Genomic DNA, 16,826 nt, shown 5'->3' on the forward strand with positions numbered 1-16,826 from the left:
AAGTAAAATACTCAACGTCTATTTGAGTCCTTCTTGTATTTATGAAAAACGCCAAACTTAAATTTGCCGCCAGCAGCAAACCAAAAATAACATCAGCCAGCTGTCAGCCTGAAAAATAAAAGGACTATTTCACTGAACAATGAAAAAATATGAATATACATAAAATAATAGGCAATTAAAATATTTATCATACTTGGTTAATGGGATTTCTGCTCCTGGACCTCAGCGCACAGCGTCTGCACATCAGGGCTGTATGACGTCACCTTCATCTTTACACAGGATCGCAAGCTGTCATCTGTGAGGCGTGCGCGATGTTTGTTTTTAATAAAGTTCATGTTGGAGAACACCTGCTCACATACATATGTGGATCCAAAGATCGACAGGACTCCAAGCGCATACTTTTTCATGTTTACATAAATGTCGGGCATAGCATTCCATGTTTCGAACACAAGTTTGTCCGGTTTTGGAAGGTTTTCAATATCACTCCATTTGTGATTCTGAGCAAGAACGGCCTTCTGACGGGCAACATCTTCAAGGTCTGCTGTCAAGCGTCTAAACTTGGACACCCATATGTCTTTGTCGGCTATGTCGGCCAGTTCCATCTCAAGATCAGGTTGACTCACACCTGCCAATGCAGTCGTATTCAGTAGGGAAGGATCGATGTTTAAGGGAGTGACCGGGAAGGATAATGTGTTTTTTTCCTCTCTGAACTCACAGAAGCGTTTCCCAAACGATGTTTGCATTGCGATGATTGCAGAATGTAAATACTCCGAAATTATCATGTCGTGACCTTGTTTGAACTCTCTCAAATTGGGGAAGTGAGACAAAGTGCCTTTCTGTAAATCTCTGGCAAGCACTGTCAACTTGCGCTCGAATGCCAAAACATCCTCCAACATGTGCAGGGCTGTGCGTCCTTTCCCCTGAAGAGCTGTGTTCAGCGTGTTCAGGTGCGCTGTCATGTCTACCATGAAGTGTAGCTTTTCCAGCCACTCTGGCTGTTCCAGCTCAGGAAAGGTGAGCCCTTTGCTGCCCAGGAAAGTTTTCACTTCTTCCAGACACGCGACAAAGCGTTTCAGCACCTCCCCTTTGGACAGCCACCGGACTTTGTTGTGCAGCAGGAGATCAGAATATGCGCTTTCCATCTCGTCCAGTAACAAACGGAATTGACGGTGATTTAAACTTTTTGCCATTATTTTATTGACAATCTGAATGACAACATCCATTACTTCTGTGCATTCTGGAGGAAATGTTTGAGCGCACAGTGCCTCTTGGTGCAAGATGCAGTGAAAAGTCAGCAGCTTTCTGTCCAGCGACTTCTGCAGTAAAGCCACAAATCCCTTGTGCGTTCCCGTCATATTCGGAGCCCCATCAGTAGCTACTGACACCAGATGGGTGGTCTTTATTCCTTTGGCTCTTAAACAATTCAAGACAGCCTCACAGATGTCCTCCCCCCGTGTTTGGTCTTTTAGAGGTATCAACTCAATCAGTTCTTCCTGTGGCCCGGCAGAGTTTACATACCGGCAGAACAACGCTATTTGTTCAATATCACCTTTGTCTTTAGACTCGTCACAGGCAATCGAGTAGGCCACAGCTGAATTGATGTCTTTAATTTGCTGTCTTGTGATGTCTTCTGCCATTTTTATGGTTCTGTCTTTGACAGTCTTTGCAGAGAGGGGCATATCCCTGATTTTCTGCACAATTTCACTCTTGTTTTTAAAGTCCGTGAATAGATGTTCTGAAATCTTAATGAAAGATTCTTTTATATATTCACCATCTGTAAACTGCTTCCCGTGCCTGACTATTTCCTGAGCGGCAATATAACTGGCGTATGTCGTTGATTTTCCAGACTTCATCCATTTCTGGAAATGATTTTTGCTCAGATCAACCTTCCGCATCAGTTCCGAAACGGCTTTTTTTCTCTCATCTCCATCCGGATATTTTTGAGCAAAGGCTGCGTGTTTACTCTGGAAATGCCTTGCGACATTTGACTTTTTGTTGTTTGCTAGTTTCTCATTGCATATTAAGCATACCGGTAAACCAGTCTCGTCAACAGTGAAAGCAAATGAATCTGTCCACGTATCATTAAACGTTCTGTTTTCTTCAGTCACTTTTCTTTTTTTAGAATTCTCCATAGTTGGCTTACCTTGGATCGAAAAATTAAAGAAATCGCGCACTGGCGGGTGTCAGGTATTGGCAGTGGTGACGTATATTAATAGCGATAAAAACACGTTGTAGCGGTGTGCTCACGCAGTCAGTAAACTGCAGTCGAATAACTTTATTCGAACTAAACAGCCTTGCTTTTAAGCCTCCCTCAACCCAGCCCCCATGGACGCAGATGCTGCAAAAGACGCGTACTCACAAACCCCCGTAGGCTATCTCCCTTAGCCGGAATGCTGGCTAATTGTGAGCCGTTTCGGATGTGCCAGGAAATGTGTCGCCACACTTAGATTGTACAAGATCACCATAATCTTCAAATTTAGAATTACATTTCAAAAGCTAACAAACTAACATAAAATACATTTTAATTAAATACTGACCAATTATTTCCCAAAGCCACAGGGAGCCGCAGCACAGAGGTGAAAGAGCCACAAATGGCTCGGGAGCCGCAGGTTGCCGACCCCCGCTTTAGACGGTTGCATCCTTCAAACCTTTATTTCATTGTAATATTCAAGATGGCTGTCGATACCTTCGTAATTCCTAACTTGTTGAAATAGTGAAATTGTTTCATTTTCCCAACCATTTCTGGGCATCTCCAAGCCTGAATGCTTGAAACTGCGGTGAGAAAAACAGTTCTGAAAGGTCTTAACTGCTTATTTTTCACCAATTGTCAGTGACAAAAATCATTGCTTTTTGAACACGAGCAGACACTACTGACATTATTTAAAAACTTTTCAGTCTAAGCATGGTGCAGCGTCTAACAACCATGCAAATGCAAGCGACAGATGCTGATTAGAATCTGATCAGCAGCAGTCACCTGTCCCAATTAAGCAGCATATTATCCCAGATAAATGAAGGGAATCCCAGCTATTTCTAGATTTAGTTTTTGTTCTTTTAAGAGTTGTCCAAAATAAATGGCTGTCCCAATTAACTGGAATCTACCATATAAGTGCACAGTATATAGAATATATATAAATATATCAGATTGAAGTATGTAAATAGGGTATTTTAAATATATTGTATATAAGGTGATATATAGGGTATTATAAATATATTTATATAAGGTATATAAATAGGGTATTTATAAACATACACTATACAGGGGATTGCACTGAAAATTGTATATGTCAGAGTACATGACAGTTCAACAAGGAACAACTGAGGGACTTTCTGGAATATGATAAAAGCATACTATAAATCCAAGCTTTTCTATTTTATTCTGGTTTAAAGATGAATGATATATATTTTATACTTAAGTAGTGCTCAACAGGTTAAAAGTTTTGGTCCTCTGTTTTAAATAGGTCCAGTGAAAAAATGTGGTTTGCTAAAAATTATCCACGAAAAGTACAAAACCAACAAGAAAGTAGTGGATCCTGTGGTATCCGATTTTCTGCAGTCCTTTGATACAGCCATTGAACACAACAAAGAGGTGGAGGCTTTGCTTGGAAGAGCACAAGTTAGTACTGTTGAATCTTCTTGAACATATTCTTGACTATTTGCAGAAATAGATTTTGAACCTTATTTTTAATTGGTGCAGTTGATTTGTCGAGTATGTGAGACATACATTTGCAGTTTATGCTTGCTCTTCATTGTAAACTTTTTTACGTATGTCATTGCTTTATTATCTTTGTCAATCAAATCATAGAGTCTTACAACATTGAAACAGGCCACTCAGACCCACTAGTCCGTACTAGTTGCCTGGTGATCTAGTCCCATCTCCCTGTGTCTGATTCTAGCCTTCTAAACTTTTCCCATCCATGTACTTATTCAGATGGCTTTAGAATATCGCTGTTGTACATGCCTCAATCATTTCTGGCAGTTCATTCCAAATACCTACCACTCTTAGTGTGAAGAGGTTGCTTCCCCCATGTCCCCTTTAAACCTCTTGCCTCTAATCTTAAATTTACATCCTCTTGTTTTTAGCACTTACTCCCTGGAAAAAAAGACTTTGTGCTTTCACTCTGAGTACCCTTCATGAACTTAAAAAACCTCTGTCAAATAGCCCCTCAATCTCCTGCGTTCCAAGGCATAAAATCCTAGTTTACACAATCTGTCCTCGTAACTTAGGCCATCAAGTCCAGATGATATCCAAGTTCCCAGGAGTAACATCACCAATAACTGCCCTGGTCCAACTAAGTAGATGCCATAGCCAAGGAAGTTCATGAATGGCTCTACTTTCTCAGGAGGCTAAAGATATTCGGCATGCCCCTTTTAACCCTTAACAATTTTTATCAATGCACCATAGAATGCATCCTGTCTAGATTAATCACGGCTTGGTATGACAGCTCCTCTGCTCATAACCGTAAGAAACTACAGAGAATTGTGGACGTGGCTCAGCAAAGCATGGAAACCAGCATCCCCGCCACAGACTTTGCCTATACCTCCTGCTACCTCAGTAAAGCAGCCAACATAATCAAGGATCCCGAGCATTTTCTCTTCTCCCCTCACCAGTTGGGAAGAAGATACAAAAGTCTAAAAGCACATGCCAGCCCGTTCAAGAACAGCTTCAGTCCTGCTATTATAAGACTCATGAATAGCTCCGTTGTATGATTTACATAACAGCTTGAACTTCTATGTGTCCGTGACAAAGAAGCTGACAGGAAAAATATTGCGGACACTACCCAACCTGCAAACTATCTTTTCCGAAAGATCCATTGGGTTATTAAAATAAAAACCATACCATTTTAAAAGTTTCTTGCCATAGGCAGTAAATCTGATCAACCATTCCAGTTAGGCTCTCTCCACACACACCCCCCTCCCCAATCTTTTCCCATGTCATTACACTGCAACCACATTAATCCACTTTTTATCTTGCTGTTTACATTGTAAGTACATGCTGGTATTAATCTATGCACATTTTATTCTGTATCTGCCCTTTAATCTCTAATTTTATTTTTTCTTTAATTTCTTATTCTGTATAATTGTTGAATATTTTTTGGTGCATGTTATGCCCTGACTACCACACCATAGCAAATTCTAATACATGTAAATGTATATAGCAAATAAAGTTGATCCTTGAGCAACATAGATTACATGCCCTAAAATCTAGCAAAAGGTTGCTGCAACTTGCTATATTTATTTTCCAGGAGAATCTCAATCCCCTTGTGGTTTTGAATCTATTCAAACGAATTCCCTCAGAAGACATCCCGCTGCTCCTCATGAACCCAGAGGCCGGGAAGCCTGCCGACCTGGTCCTCACTCGGTTATTGGTTCCTCCACTGTGTATTCGCCCCTCCGTGGTGAGCGACTTGAAATCGGGCACAAACGAAGATGACCTAACCATGAAACTGACAGAAATTATCTTCTTAAATGATGTCATTAAAAAGGTTTGTTAATGTTTCTAGAATTTGAATTATAAATGAATGAAATACAATTTTCGATGATGATTGGCATGGTTTAAGATGTAAAGCTAAAATCAGCTCATCAGAGGTCCAATCTTAACCAGTACAGCCCTGGGCCTTCGGTGGGGTTTCACAATAAACAACAAAACTCTTAAGAAAAAAAATCTGTTATGTTACATTTATTAAGTATGTTAACTCTGTGTTTATTTTTATTTTTGTCCCTCCATACTACACTGCCCAGTAACCACCTATTTAACCCCAGCCTAATCACAGAACCATTTACAATGACTAGTTAACCTACTAAATGGTACGTCTTTGGACTGTGGGAGGAAACCCACGTATTCCACGGGGAGGACATACAAAGATTCTTTACAGATGACGGGGGAGTTAAACTCCAAAGTCCAATACCTCAAGCTATAATGGCGCCGAGCTAACTGCTATGCTACCAAGGGGCCCAGAGTTTTGGTAGAAGCAGCAAAGCCCGAAATAGCCATGGTAACATTGTGGTTAGTGTGGCACTATAACAGTTCAGGGCTTTGGAGTTTGGTATTCAAATCTGGTGCCATCTGCAAGGAGTTTGTACATCTTCCACGTGAACCACGTGTGTTTCCTCCGGATACTCTGGTTTCCTTCCATGTTCCAAAGACATACAGGTTAGTAGGTTAGACCATAAGATATAGGAGCAGAATTAGGCCATTTGGCCCATCGAGTCTGCTCTGCCATTCAGTTATGGCTGATCCTTTCTCCCCCTCTTCAGCCCCACTCCCCAGCCTTCTCCCCGTAACATTTGATACTGAGTCCAATCAAGAACCTATCAGGCTCTGCCTTAAGTACACCCAACGACCTCATCTCTACAGCTGCCTGTGGTCACAATTTCCACAACTTCACCGCCCTCTGGTAGCTAATGAAATTCCTCCGTATTTCTGTTTTAATTGTTTGGCACAACTTTGTGGGCTGAAGGGCCTGTACTGTGCTGTAGGTTTTCTACGTTTCTGTGTTAAATGGATGCCCCTCTATCCTGAGGCTGTGCTCTCTCGTCCTAGACTCTTTCCACATCTACTCTGTCTAGGCCTTTAAACATTCAAAAGGTTTCAATGAGATTTCGTTGTTTCCCCCCCCCCCCCCCCACCAAACCCAACCTTCTAAATTCCAACGAGTACAGACCCAGAGCTCTTAAACTCAATCCCATGATTGATGAAGGCCAATGCACCGTATACCTTCTTAACCACAGAGTCAACCTGCATAGCAGCTTAGAATGTCCTATGGACTCAGAACCCAAGATCCCTCTGATCCTCCACACTGCCAAGAGTCTTACCATTAATGCTGAATTTTGCCATCATATTTGATTACCAAAATGAACCTCACACTTATCTGGGTTAGACTCCATCTGCCACTTCTCAGCCTAGTTTTACATCCTGTCAATGTCTCGCTATAACCTCTGACAGCCCTCCACACTATCCACAACACCCCCAATCTTTGTGTCATCAGCAAATTTACTAAGCCATCCATCCACTTCCCTCATCCAGGTCATTTATAAAAACCATGAAGAGTAAGGGTCCCAGAACAGATCCCTGAGGCTCGCCACTGGTCACTGACCTCCATGCAGAATATGACCCACCTACAAACATTCTTTGCCTTCTGTGGGCAATCCATTTCTGGATCCACAAAGCAATGTCCCCTTGGATCCCTTGCCTCCTTACTTTCTCAATAAGCCTTGCATAGGGTACCTTATCGAATGCCATGCTGAAATCCATATACACTACATCTACTGCTCTACCAATGTGTTTAGTCACACCCTCAAAAAATTCAATCAGGCTCATAAGGCACGACTTGCCTTTAACAAAGCCATGCTGACTATTCCTAATCATATAATGCCTCTCCAAATGTTCGTAAATCCTGCCTCTCAGGATCTTCTCCATCAACTTACCAACCACTGAAGTAAGACTCACTGGTCTATAATTTCCTGGGCTATCTCTACTCCCTTTCTTGAATAAAGGAACAATATCCGCAACCCTCCAGTCCTCCGGTATATCTCCTGTCCTCATTGATGATGCAAAGATCATCGCTAGAGGCTCAGCAGTCTCCTCCCCCACTTCCCACATTAGCCTGGGGTACATCCCGTCCGGTCCCAGTGACTTAACCAACTTGATGCTTTCCAAAAGCTCTAGCACATCTCTTCCTTAATATCTATATGCTCAAGCTTTTCAGTCCGCTACAAGTCATCCCTACAATTGCCAAGATCCTTTTCTATTCCAAATACTCAACAATTAAACATAACATTGTGCCCTTGTCAAACATGCCTTATGCTACTTGAGAATGAAAAGAATATATAACATGCTGATGGTTTGGCTTATGAATTTTGGGAGAAATTTGAGTGTACAGTCACAACTATATACTGTAATGATTTATTTACTATTGAGATGCAACGTGTTAATTGGCCCTTTGAGCTGTGCTGCCCAGCAATCCCCCAATTTTGAATCCTAGCCTAATCACAGAATAACTTGCAATGACCAATTAACCTTCCTACCAGTGAGGCTTTGAACTGTGGATGGAATTTCATGTGGCCATGGGGGAAATGTACAAACTCCTTACAGGCGGCAGCAGGAATTGAACCTGGGTTGCCTGTACTGAAAAGCATTGTGCTAACCACCGCACCATCGTAACAGTGATAATGGCAGAGTGAAGACCCAGTGTCAGACGTCAGCATGTAAAGTTGAAAGCAGGACTATTGGCCTGAAGTATGGACATCAGGGTGATATAGCGGCTTGAGTAGATGATGGAGGTTTACGTAGGGAGAAATGTAGTGATATTCTCAGAATGATATTCATCCTCTTGGCTGACCTATATTGTTTACATTGAAATGTGGAGAACTTATCTACACAATAGAGCTGTGTGATTTTGTTTGACAAACCCATTAGTGTAGGCTGCGATTTGGACCTAGCATACAGCGGTGGAAGTCCTATATTTAAACTCAGCATAATAAAACTGAGCGGGGAATGATGTTCTACTGCAGAGTGCACTTTGAAAGCTTTTGAATTATTACAACAGTAAGGAGATGTAGTATTAAATCTGGTTAAAGGCAGTGTCTCTTAATTGTATACAATAATGTTTGCGTACACCACATAATATTGTATATCTTAATGCTGAAAGCTATATTGGGTTCTGATGTAATTTATTATTGGCAACTCAGTCTGGTGCATATATCTGGAATTTAGTTTGGGTTTCTTCTGGATAGAGTACATGGGCACCATCTTGTGGTCATTGTGAGTAACCTTCCCCACTTTACCATCTCTGTACAATACAGTATCTTACAGCCGCTTCAAATAATTTGCACAAAACCTGTTGTTTTTTAACTTTCTTATTTACTAGTGGAGGTAAGTTTCTACCAAAGGAAGCGTAAAGGCGCTTCTCTCTGTTAGCCTACAGGGTGTGGTACATGTTTAGCACCCCCCCCCCCCCCCCCCCCACCACCACCACCACCTCGATCAGGGTCATGTGAAGCCATGGGAGCAGGTGGTGGATGGTTGTATGAGCAGCTGGAGCTGGTGCATATCACAAGTCCTGGTTATGTGACCACTGACACCAGGCAGACATTTCTGAAGAGTATTGATAATGGTTGGGGTCACCTGTCTTGTAAAGACACTGCCCAGAAGAAGGCAATGGCAAGCCACTTCTGTAGAAAACTTTGCCAAGAACAATCATGGTCATGAGATTGTGATTGCCCATATCATGCGACATGGCACATAATGATGATTAACTAGAACTTTGTTCTTTCAACTTCTGCCCCCAAGTTATTTTTCCATATTTAATGCTCAATTTCCTCCCTATTGGTTTGGTCTTATCCACTGTCACAATTTAGCTACATCCACAATCTTTTTGTCTGGTATGGTACTGTGTGGCTTGGACCTGAGTCACATTCCTGGCCTAACCTTTTGTTTCACGTGTGTTCTGGCAATTGCCAGAAGCCTTTTCACCTGATCCCAATGTACAATGGCCCTTCTTTGTTCTGCACCATGGTCTTTAAAAAAGTAACTTGTTATGTACATAACTAGTACATAATTAGTGGACATTATATTTTTGGTCTTTGTATTAAATCTGTGAAACGTTAGGTAATATACACAATGCAGAAGAGATGAGAAGCAGCAAAAATTAGAAAACCTAGGTCAAGTTATGAGGGAAGGAAAGTTAAAGATAAATGTTAACTGTTGGCATGTGTACCCCTGTCAAATATGCTTTGTGTCATAACATGCTGATGGTTTGACTTCTGAATTTTGGGAGGAATTTGAGTGTAGAGTCGTGACTATGTTGATGGTGTTCATGACAGACTGAAGAAAGCTGGAGAAGTTATGTTTAAACTTTGAAAACTGTAGTGATGAATGATGTGCATTTGATGGCATTTGCGGGGGAGGCGGGAAAGAGCATCTGAGCTAGTATTGTGAAAGTATAGATTGTAAAAAAAATTTTACAAAAATTGAACAAGTCGAGGTGGGGGATAACTCATCACCTTCTACCTTAGGCCACGAGCTTAATCAATCACCCCTGTTATTAACTTCAAACTTTCTGCATAATCTCACAAAGAGTTGAACTGCATGTGCATGTAACGAAAGCTGTATAACTCATCTCCTTCTACCGTAGACCACGAACTTATCAATCACCCCTACTGTGGACACTTTCTGGAGGTCCAAGATCAGTATGCTCATGGCCACTGGACTAAGTGTGTCCTTTCCTAGGACTATGTTGAAAAATAAATGTGCTAGTTTTTAAAAAAATTGACTCCTCCTATCTTAGGCCACAAACTTATCAATCACCCCTCATAACATGAGCACAGCATTGTGCAGGGGAAAGAGAAGGAAATGGTTCTGTTGCCATATAGAATAACTTCATACTGGTAATTTATCAGTAGTTTCCCCTTTCAGATCATAATCTGTTAATGAACCCTTGTGTCCTCAGCATCGCATGTCTGGAGCGAAGACTCAAATGATCATGGAAGACTGGGACTTTTTACAATTGCAGTGTGCCCTATATATCAATAGTGAGCTTTCTGGCATTCCTCTCAACATGGCACCAAAGAAGTGGACCAGGGGCTTCGTGCAGCGGCTGAAAGGAAAACAGGGTAAGTTGCTTAGACTGTATGTCTGTCTATCTAAATGCTCAGAGAAAATACTGGTAATAATCAAGTCAAAGAGTTGTGAATGAAGTTATCCACGCCAGTTCAAGACCCTGATGGTTGTAGGGTAATAACTGTTCCTGAACCTCGTGGTGTGGGACTCAAGGATTCTGTACCCGCTTCCCCAATGTAGAAGGGAGAAGTGAGCATGGTCTGGATGTTGGGGGGGGGTCCTTATGATGGATGCTGCTTTCTTGAGGTAGCACTCCCATGTAAATGAGCTCAATACCGGGGAGGATTTTCCCTGTGATGGACTGAGCTGTAGCATTTTCCATTCCTGGTATGATATTTCCATACCAGGCCATGATGCAGCCAGTTAGGATGATCTCCACTGTGTACCCATAGAAGTTTGTCAGAGTTTTTGGTGATAAACTGAATCTGTGGAAACTTCTAAGAAAGCAGAGGTGCTGTTATGACAAGTGATAGACCCGGAGAGCTGTTGGCCACCAGTCCTGGTATGAAATTAACCAACAGGCATGTAAGTTATGTAGAATGAAGTATACAAAGAAAAACTTAATTATCAAAACAAATATGTAGATGTTTTCCGTAGCTGAATGAAGTCAACATTGATATCAAAATACAGTGAGGCCTAAAGACTCTCATAGGAAATTAGAATAACTTAATCCAAAATGTCATTGCTTTGGGTACAATTGATAGGAGCATTTATTTAATGAAATAAGAAGTCCCAAACTTTAGAGTCCAATAATGAGTGAATTGAAAAAGGTAATTTTCACTTCTGTCAGGAATTTTCAACTCCTCTGACAAAGTGTTGTTACAATAATATAACATCTGTATCTCCAAACTAAATTTCATTCTGTCTGGATCTTGGGCAGCATGGTAGCATAGTGGTCAGAGTAAAACTTTACAGCACCAGTAATGCACATTCAGTACTGGTCACTGTCAGTAAGGAGTTTGGTTGTCTCCCTGTGACCCCATGGTTTCCTCCAGGTACTCTAGTTTCCACACACATTCCAAAGGCATACAGGTTAGGGTTAGTGAGTTGTGAGCAGGTAATGTTGGTGCTAGGAGTACTAAGACTGCCACCCGCATACCCTTGGACTATGTTGGTTGTTGACAAAAATGATGCATTTCACTGTATGCTTTGATGTACATGTGACAAATAAAGGCATCATAAAATGTAACTGCAAGCTGTTCCAGTTCAGATCCTGAGCCAAAGTAACAATGAACTCAGGCAAGCTGCATACAGTATTTGTCATATTGAATTAGCTATCAAATAATAAGGCCGTCAGGAAGATTTAAAAAAAAACCCTTATAATCATACCTAAAGATTTAATAATAATTAACCCTCCATTCAAAACACTTTAGGTCGATTTCGAGGCAATTTGTCTGGGAAAAGAGTGGATTTTTCCAGCAGGACTGTAATTTCTCCTGATCCAAATCTGCGTATAGATGAAGTAGCGGTTCCAGTGCATGTGGCAAAGATCCTGACCTATCCCGAAAGAGTGAGTTCTCTTTTTAAGGTACTTTTTTCCTTGTTTTGGAAGGAGTATGTTAATACACATAAACTTGGTTATTTTTACTGCAGGTGACAAAGGCTAATCTGGGATTAATGCAAAAACTTGTGCGTAATGGGCCAGAAGTACATCCAGGAGCTAACTTCATTCAGCAGCGGCATACAAATTTGAAGAGGTGATGATCTATTCCCCACTCGGACCTCTTATCTCTTCTCGCCTGCCTATTACCTCCCCCTGGTGCCCCCCCCTTTCCCTTTCTCCCATGGTCCACTCAGATTCCTTCTTCCACAGACTTTTAACTTTTCCACCCACCTGGCTTTACTATTACCTTCTAACTTGTACTTATTCCGCTCCCCCTACCTTTTCATTCTGACATCTTCCCTTTTCCTTTCCAGTCCTGATGAAGAGTCTCAGCCTGAAACATTAACTGTTATTCATTTCCATGGATGCTGCCTGACCTGCTGAGTTCCTCCAGTATTTTGTGTCTGTTGCTTTGGATTTCCAGCATCTGAAGAATCTCTTGTGTTGATGATTTCATCAACAGTTTTGTTTCATATCAGAAGAAATTCTGATTCTATTTAGTCTTGATTTAGTTTGGATGACCCTATACTTAATTTGCTGTCTATGACATTTTAACAGCTAGGTGACCTAATTTCACATTTCCATCATCGGTTTGTATGCTTCGATTCCAATATTTAAGTATATTTTATTTATGTACAGTAAAACTCCAATACGTACATTTAGCAGCAACATACAAATGTTGATTTCCTTGGAATTTTGTTTTACAACAAAAGGAATTCTTATTTTGTTTTCAATTTCCTATTCAGGTGGAACAGCTCATTGGGCCAGAATAGCCTGTTCCATTAAATTAATACATTTTAAATACTGTTAATTTATTTTAGGTGTCCCTGTGCTTGATTTGCTGTCTACAACATTATGTCAAATAGGTGACTTAATTTCACATTTCCATCTTCGGTTTGTACCCCTTAATTCTGATGTTACTGTATTTTTATAGTGGCATGCAAAAGTTTGTGCATCCTTGGTCAAAATCTCGTCGTTACTGTGAATAGTTAAGTGAGTAGATGATGAACTGATCTCCAAAAGTCATAAAGTTAAAGATGAAACATTCTTTTCAACATTTTAAGCAAGATTAGTGTATTATTTTTGTTTTGTGCAATTTTAGAGTGAAAAAATGGAAAGGAGTACCATGCAAAAGTTTGGGCACCCCAAGAGATTTGAGCTTGCAGATAACTTTTACCAGGTCTCAGGCCTTAACTAGCTTGATAGGGCTATGGCTTGTTTATAGTCATCGTTAGGAAAGGCCAGGTGATGCAAATTTCAAAGCTTTATAAATACCCTGACTCCTCAAACCTTGTCCCAACAATCGGCAGCCATGGGCTCCTCTAAGCAGCTGCCTAGCACTCTGAAAATTAAAATAAATGATGCCCACAAAGCAGGAGAAGGCTATAAGAAGATAGCAAAGCGTTTTCAGGTAGCTGTTTCCTCAGTTCGTAATGTAATTAAGAAATGGCAGTTAACAGGAACGGTGGAGGTCAAGTTGAGGTCTGGAAGACCAAGAAAACTTTCTGAGAGAACTGCTCGTAGGATTGATAGAAAGGCAAATCAAAACGCCAATTTGACTGCACAAGCCCTTCAGGAAGATTAGCAGACCCTGGAGTGGTGGTGCACTGTTCTACTGTACAGCGACACCTGCACAAATATGACCTTCATGGAAGAGTCATCAGAAGAAAAACTTTCCTGCATCCTCACCACAAAATTCAGCGTCAGAAGTTTGCAAAGGAACATCTAAACAAGCCTGATGCATTTTGGAAACAAGTCCGGTGGACTGATGAAGTTAAAATAAAACTTTTTGGCCACAATGAGCAAAGGTATGTTTGGAGAAAAAAGGGTACAGAATTTCATGAAAAGAACACCTCTCCAATTGTTAAGCACGGGTGGATCGATCATGTTTTGGGCTTGTGTTGCAGCCAGTGGCACGGGGAACATTTCACTGGTAGAGGGAAGAATGAAATCAATTAAATACCAGCAAATTCTGGAAGCAAACATCACATCATCTGTAAAAAAGCTGAAGATGAAAAGAGAATGACTTCTACAACAGGATAATGATCCTAAACACACCTCAAAATCCACAATGGATTACCTCAAGAGGCACAAGCTGAAGATTTTGTCGTGGCCCTTACAGTCTCCCGTCCTAAACATCATCAAAAATCTGTGTATAGACCTCAAGAGCAGTGCATGCAAGACGGCCCAAAAATCTCACAGAACTAGAAGCCCTTTGAAAGAAAGAATGGGCAAAAATCCCCCGAACAAGAATTGAAAGACTCTTAGCTGGCTACAGAAAGCGTTTACAAACTGTGATACTTGCTAAAGGGGGTGTTACTAAGTACTGCCCATCTAGGGTGCCCAAACTTTTGCTTCGGGCCCTTTTCCTTTTTTTGTTATTTTGAAACTGTAAAAGATGGAAATTTAAAAAAATCATGCTTAAAATATTAAAGGAATGTGTCAACTTTAACTTTATGCCTTTTGGAAATCAGGTAATCTTTTACTTGCTTAGCTATTCACAGTAACAGAAATTTTGACCAGGGTGCCCGAACTTTTTCATGCCACTGTAAAGGTTTCAATAATCTGGCATCCTTAGGACTTTGGTGCTGGACTGTTGGATGTTTCTTCTATTAATACTCAAGTACATTTTGATTTCACTTGTGCTTTTACCCTTTGTACTGTGCAGTGAGCTGGCAAGTTTAAAGTAAGCAGAAACTGCAGGTGCTGGAGGAACTCAGTCGGTCAGGCATCATCTGTGGAGGGATAACGGACAGACTACTTTTTGGGTCAGGAACCTTTGTCGTGATTGTCAAGCTGAAGGGTCTCAACCCTGCTGGAAAACTGACCATTTGAGGATGAAGGAGCAACCAGGGTGTCACTGAGATCCTGGACTCCATGGAAATATGACACTCAGAATGTAGAATGAGCCAACTATGCCTCTTCATAGACCATCCACAGCTGTTCACACCTCTGGACCTCCTGTGGCAGAGGTTGCAGAAGCAAGTCATCCTGATTCCAAGGATCCTCCTAAGAAAAAATGTTTGTTCTTAATAACATTTTGGATTGGTGTTGGTTTATTGTTGTGTTAGGTACCAAAATACAGTGTTGCATACTGGTCACACAGATCAAATCATCACACAGTGCATTGAGCTAGAACAAGGTAAAACAATAACATTGCAGAATAAAGTGTAAAATCTATCAAAAGAGTGCAGTACAGGTAAACGATAAAGTACAAGATGATAACAAAGTAGATTGTGAGTCCAAGAGTTACTTATTGTACAAAAGATCCATTCAAGTGTTTGATAACAACAGAATAGAAGCTGTCCTTGAGCCTGGTGGTAACGCACTTTCAGGCTTCTGTATCTTCTGCCCATAGGAGAGGGGAGAAGAGAGGATGTCCAGAGTGAGTGGGGTCTTTGATTACGCTTGCTTTACTGAGGCAGTGGGCAGTGTAGACAAGAGTCCGTAGAGGGAAGCTGGTTCTTGTGATATTCTGAGCTGTGTCCACAACTCTGCGTTTCTTTTTGTGTTCACGTGAAGATCAGTTGCCAGTACCAAGCATTTTGCATACAGCAAACTCGAGGAAATCTGCAGATGCTGGAAATTCAAACAACAACACACACAAAATGCTGGTAGAACACAGCAGGCCAGGCAGCGCTGTCGACGTTTCTCCCTATTTTGCATACAAAATGCTTTCTGTAGATCGTTGATAAAAAGTGTTAAGTGTCAATGGGGATATGCTCTAATTTCTTTAGCCTTCTGAGGAAATAGAGGTGTTGGTGAACACACTTGGCCATGTTCACACCTAGGAACTTGAAGCTCTCAACTTCAACTCCACTTATGTAGGCAGAAGCATGTGCACTGCTCCTTCCCCACCTCTGAAATAAGAGACAAACTGTTTTGTAATCAAAATGCTAATGTCCACAAGTCTTTATTTTTGCTTATGTTTCTCTGAGTGCATGCTTAATTTTCTTGTTTCCTTTAAAAACAGGTTTCTGAGGTACGGAAATAGAGAGAAAATGGCACAGGAACTGAAATATGGTGACGTTGTGGAAAGACATTTAATTGATGGCGATATAGTGCTGTTCAATAGACAGCCATCCCTACACAAATTGAGCATCATGGCCCATATAGTAAGTGTTCTGTAAAAGCATGAACCACTGTGAAACATGTATTTTTCATACGCCAGGTTCTCAAATTATTGGAGTATATAACATCAACAAACCTTTCACATCAGTTAATTGGATACAATACTGCAAAAATAATTAGACAAATGTGTTATTTTAAACCAAGCTAATATTTTGTGCTCTTGATTGTTTTGACATCTCTGCAAGATGTGAAAAATGTAAGAAGAAAAGCATAGCCAATATATAGCACCAAATAATAAATGTTGACAAGATAATAAAAATTATAGCTGCAATTGCTCTATCGATTTTATTTCAGGCTAAAGTGAAACCACACCGTACATTCAGATTCAATGAATGTGTTTGTACACCATATAATGCTGATTTTGATGGTGATGAAATGAACCTTCACCTTCCTCAAACTGAGGAGGCCAAAGCTGAAGCTCTTGTCCTTATGGGGGTGAGTACAATTTGAAGATACTATATATTTTGTTCTTGT

The 16,826-nt window shown here is 40.8% G+C and overlaps 1 protein-coding gene across 2 annotated transcripts in view; it reads left to right on the forward strand.

The window, feature by feature from the left end:
• polr3a (polymerase (RNA) III (DNA directed) polypeptide A) overlaps positions 1 to 16,826 on the forward strand; it is an 82,342-nt gene that overhangs the window by 10,190 nt on the left and 55,326 nt on the right. For both annotated transcript variants that reach the window (XM_059946745.1, XM_059946746.1), the window contains 7 exons: positions 3,459 to 3,613; positions 5,244 to 5,483; positions 10,449 to 10,611; positions 11,992 to 12,128; positions 12,212 to 12,315; positions 16,195 to 16,336; positions 16,647 to 16,787. In XM_059946745.1, the coding sequence (XP_059802728.1) occupies positions 3,459 to 3,613; positions 5,244 to 5,483; positions 10,449 to 10,611; positions 11,992 to 12,128; positions 12,212 to 12,315; positions 16,195 to 16,336; positions 16,647 to 16,787 (1,082 nt within the window). The remainder of the gene's footprint in view (positions 1 to 3,458; positions 3,614 to 5,243; positions 5,484 to 10,448; positions 10,612 to 11,991; positions 12,129 to 12,211; positions 12,316 to 16,194; positions 16,337 to 16,646; positions 16,788 to 16,826) is intronic.

This window comes from Hypanus sabinus, chromosome 21, assembly GCF_030144855.1.
Source record: "Hypanus sabinus isolate sHypSab1 chromosome 21, sHypSab1.hap1, whole genome shotgun sequence".
In the NCBI taxonomy this organism is placed as follows: Eukaryota; Metazoa; Chordata; class Chondrichthyes; order Myliobatiformes; family Dasyatidae; genus Hypanus; species Hypanus sabinus.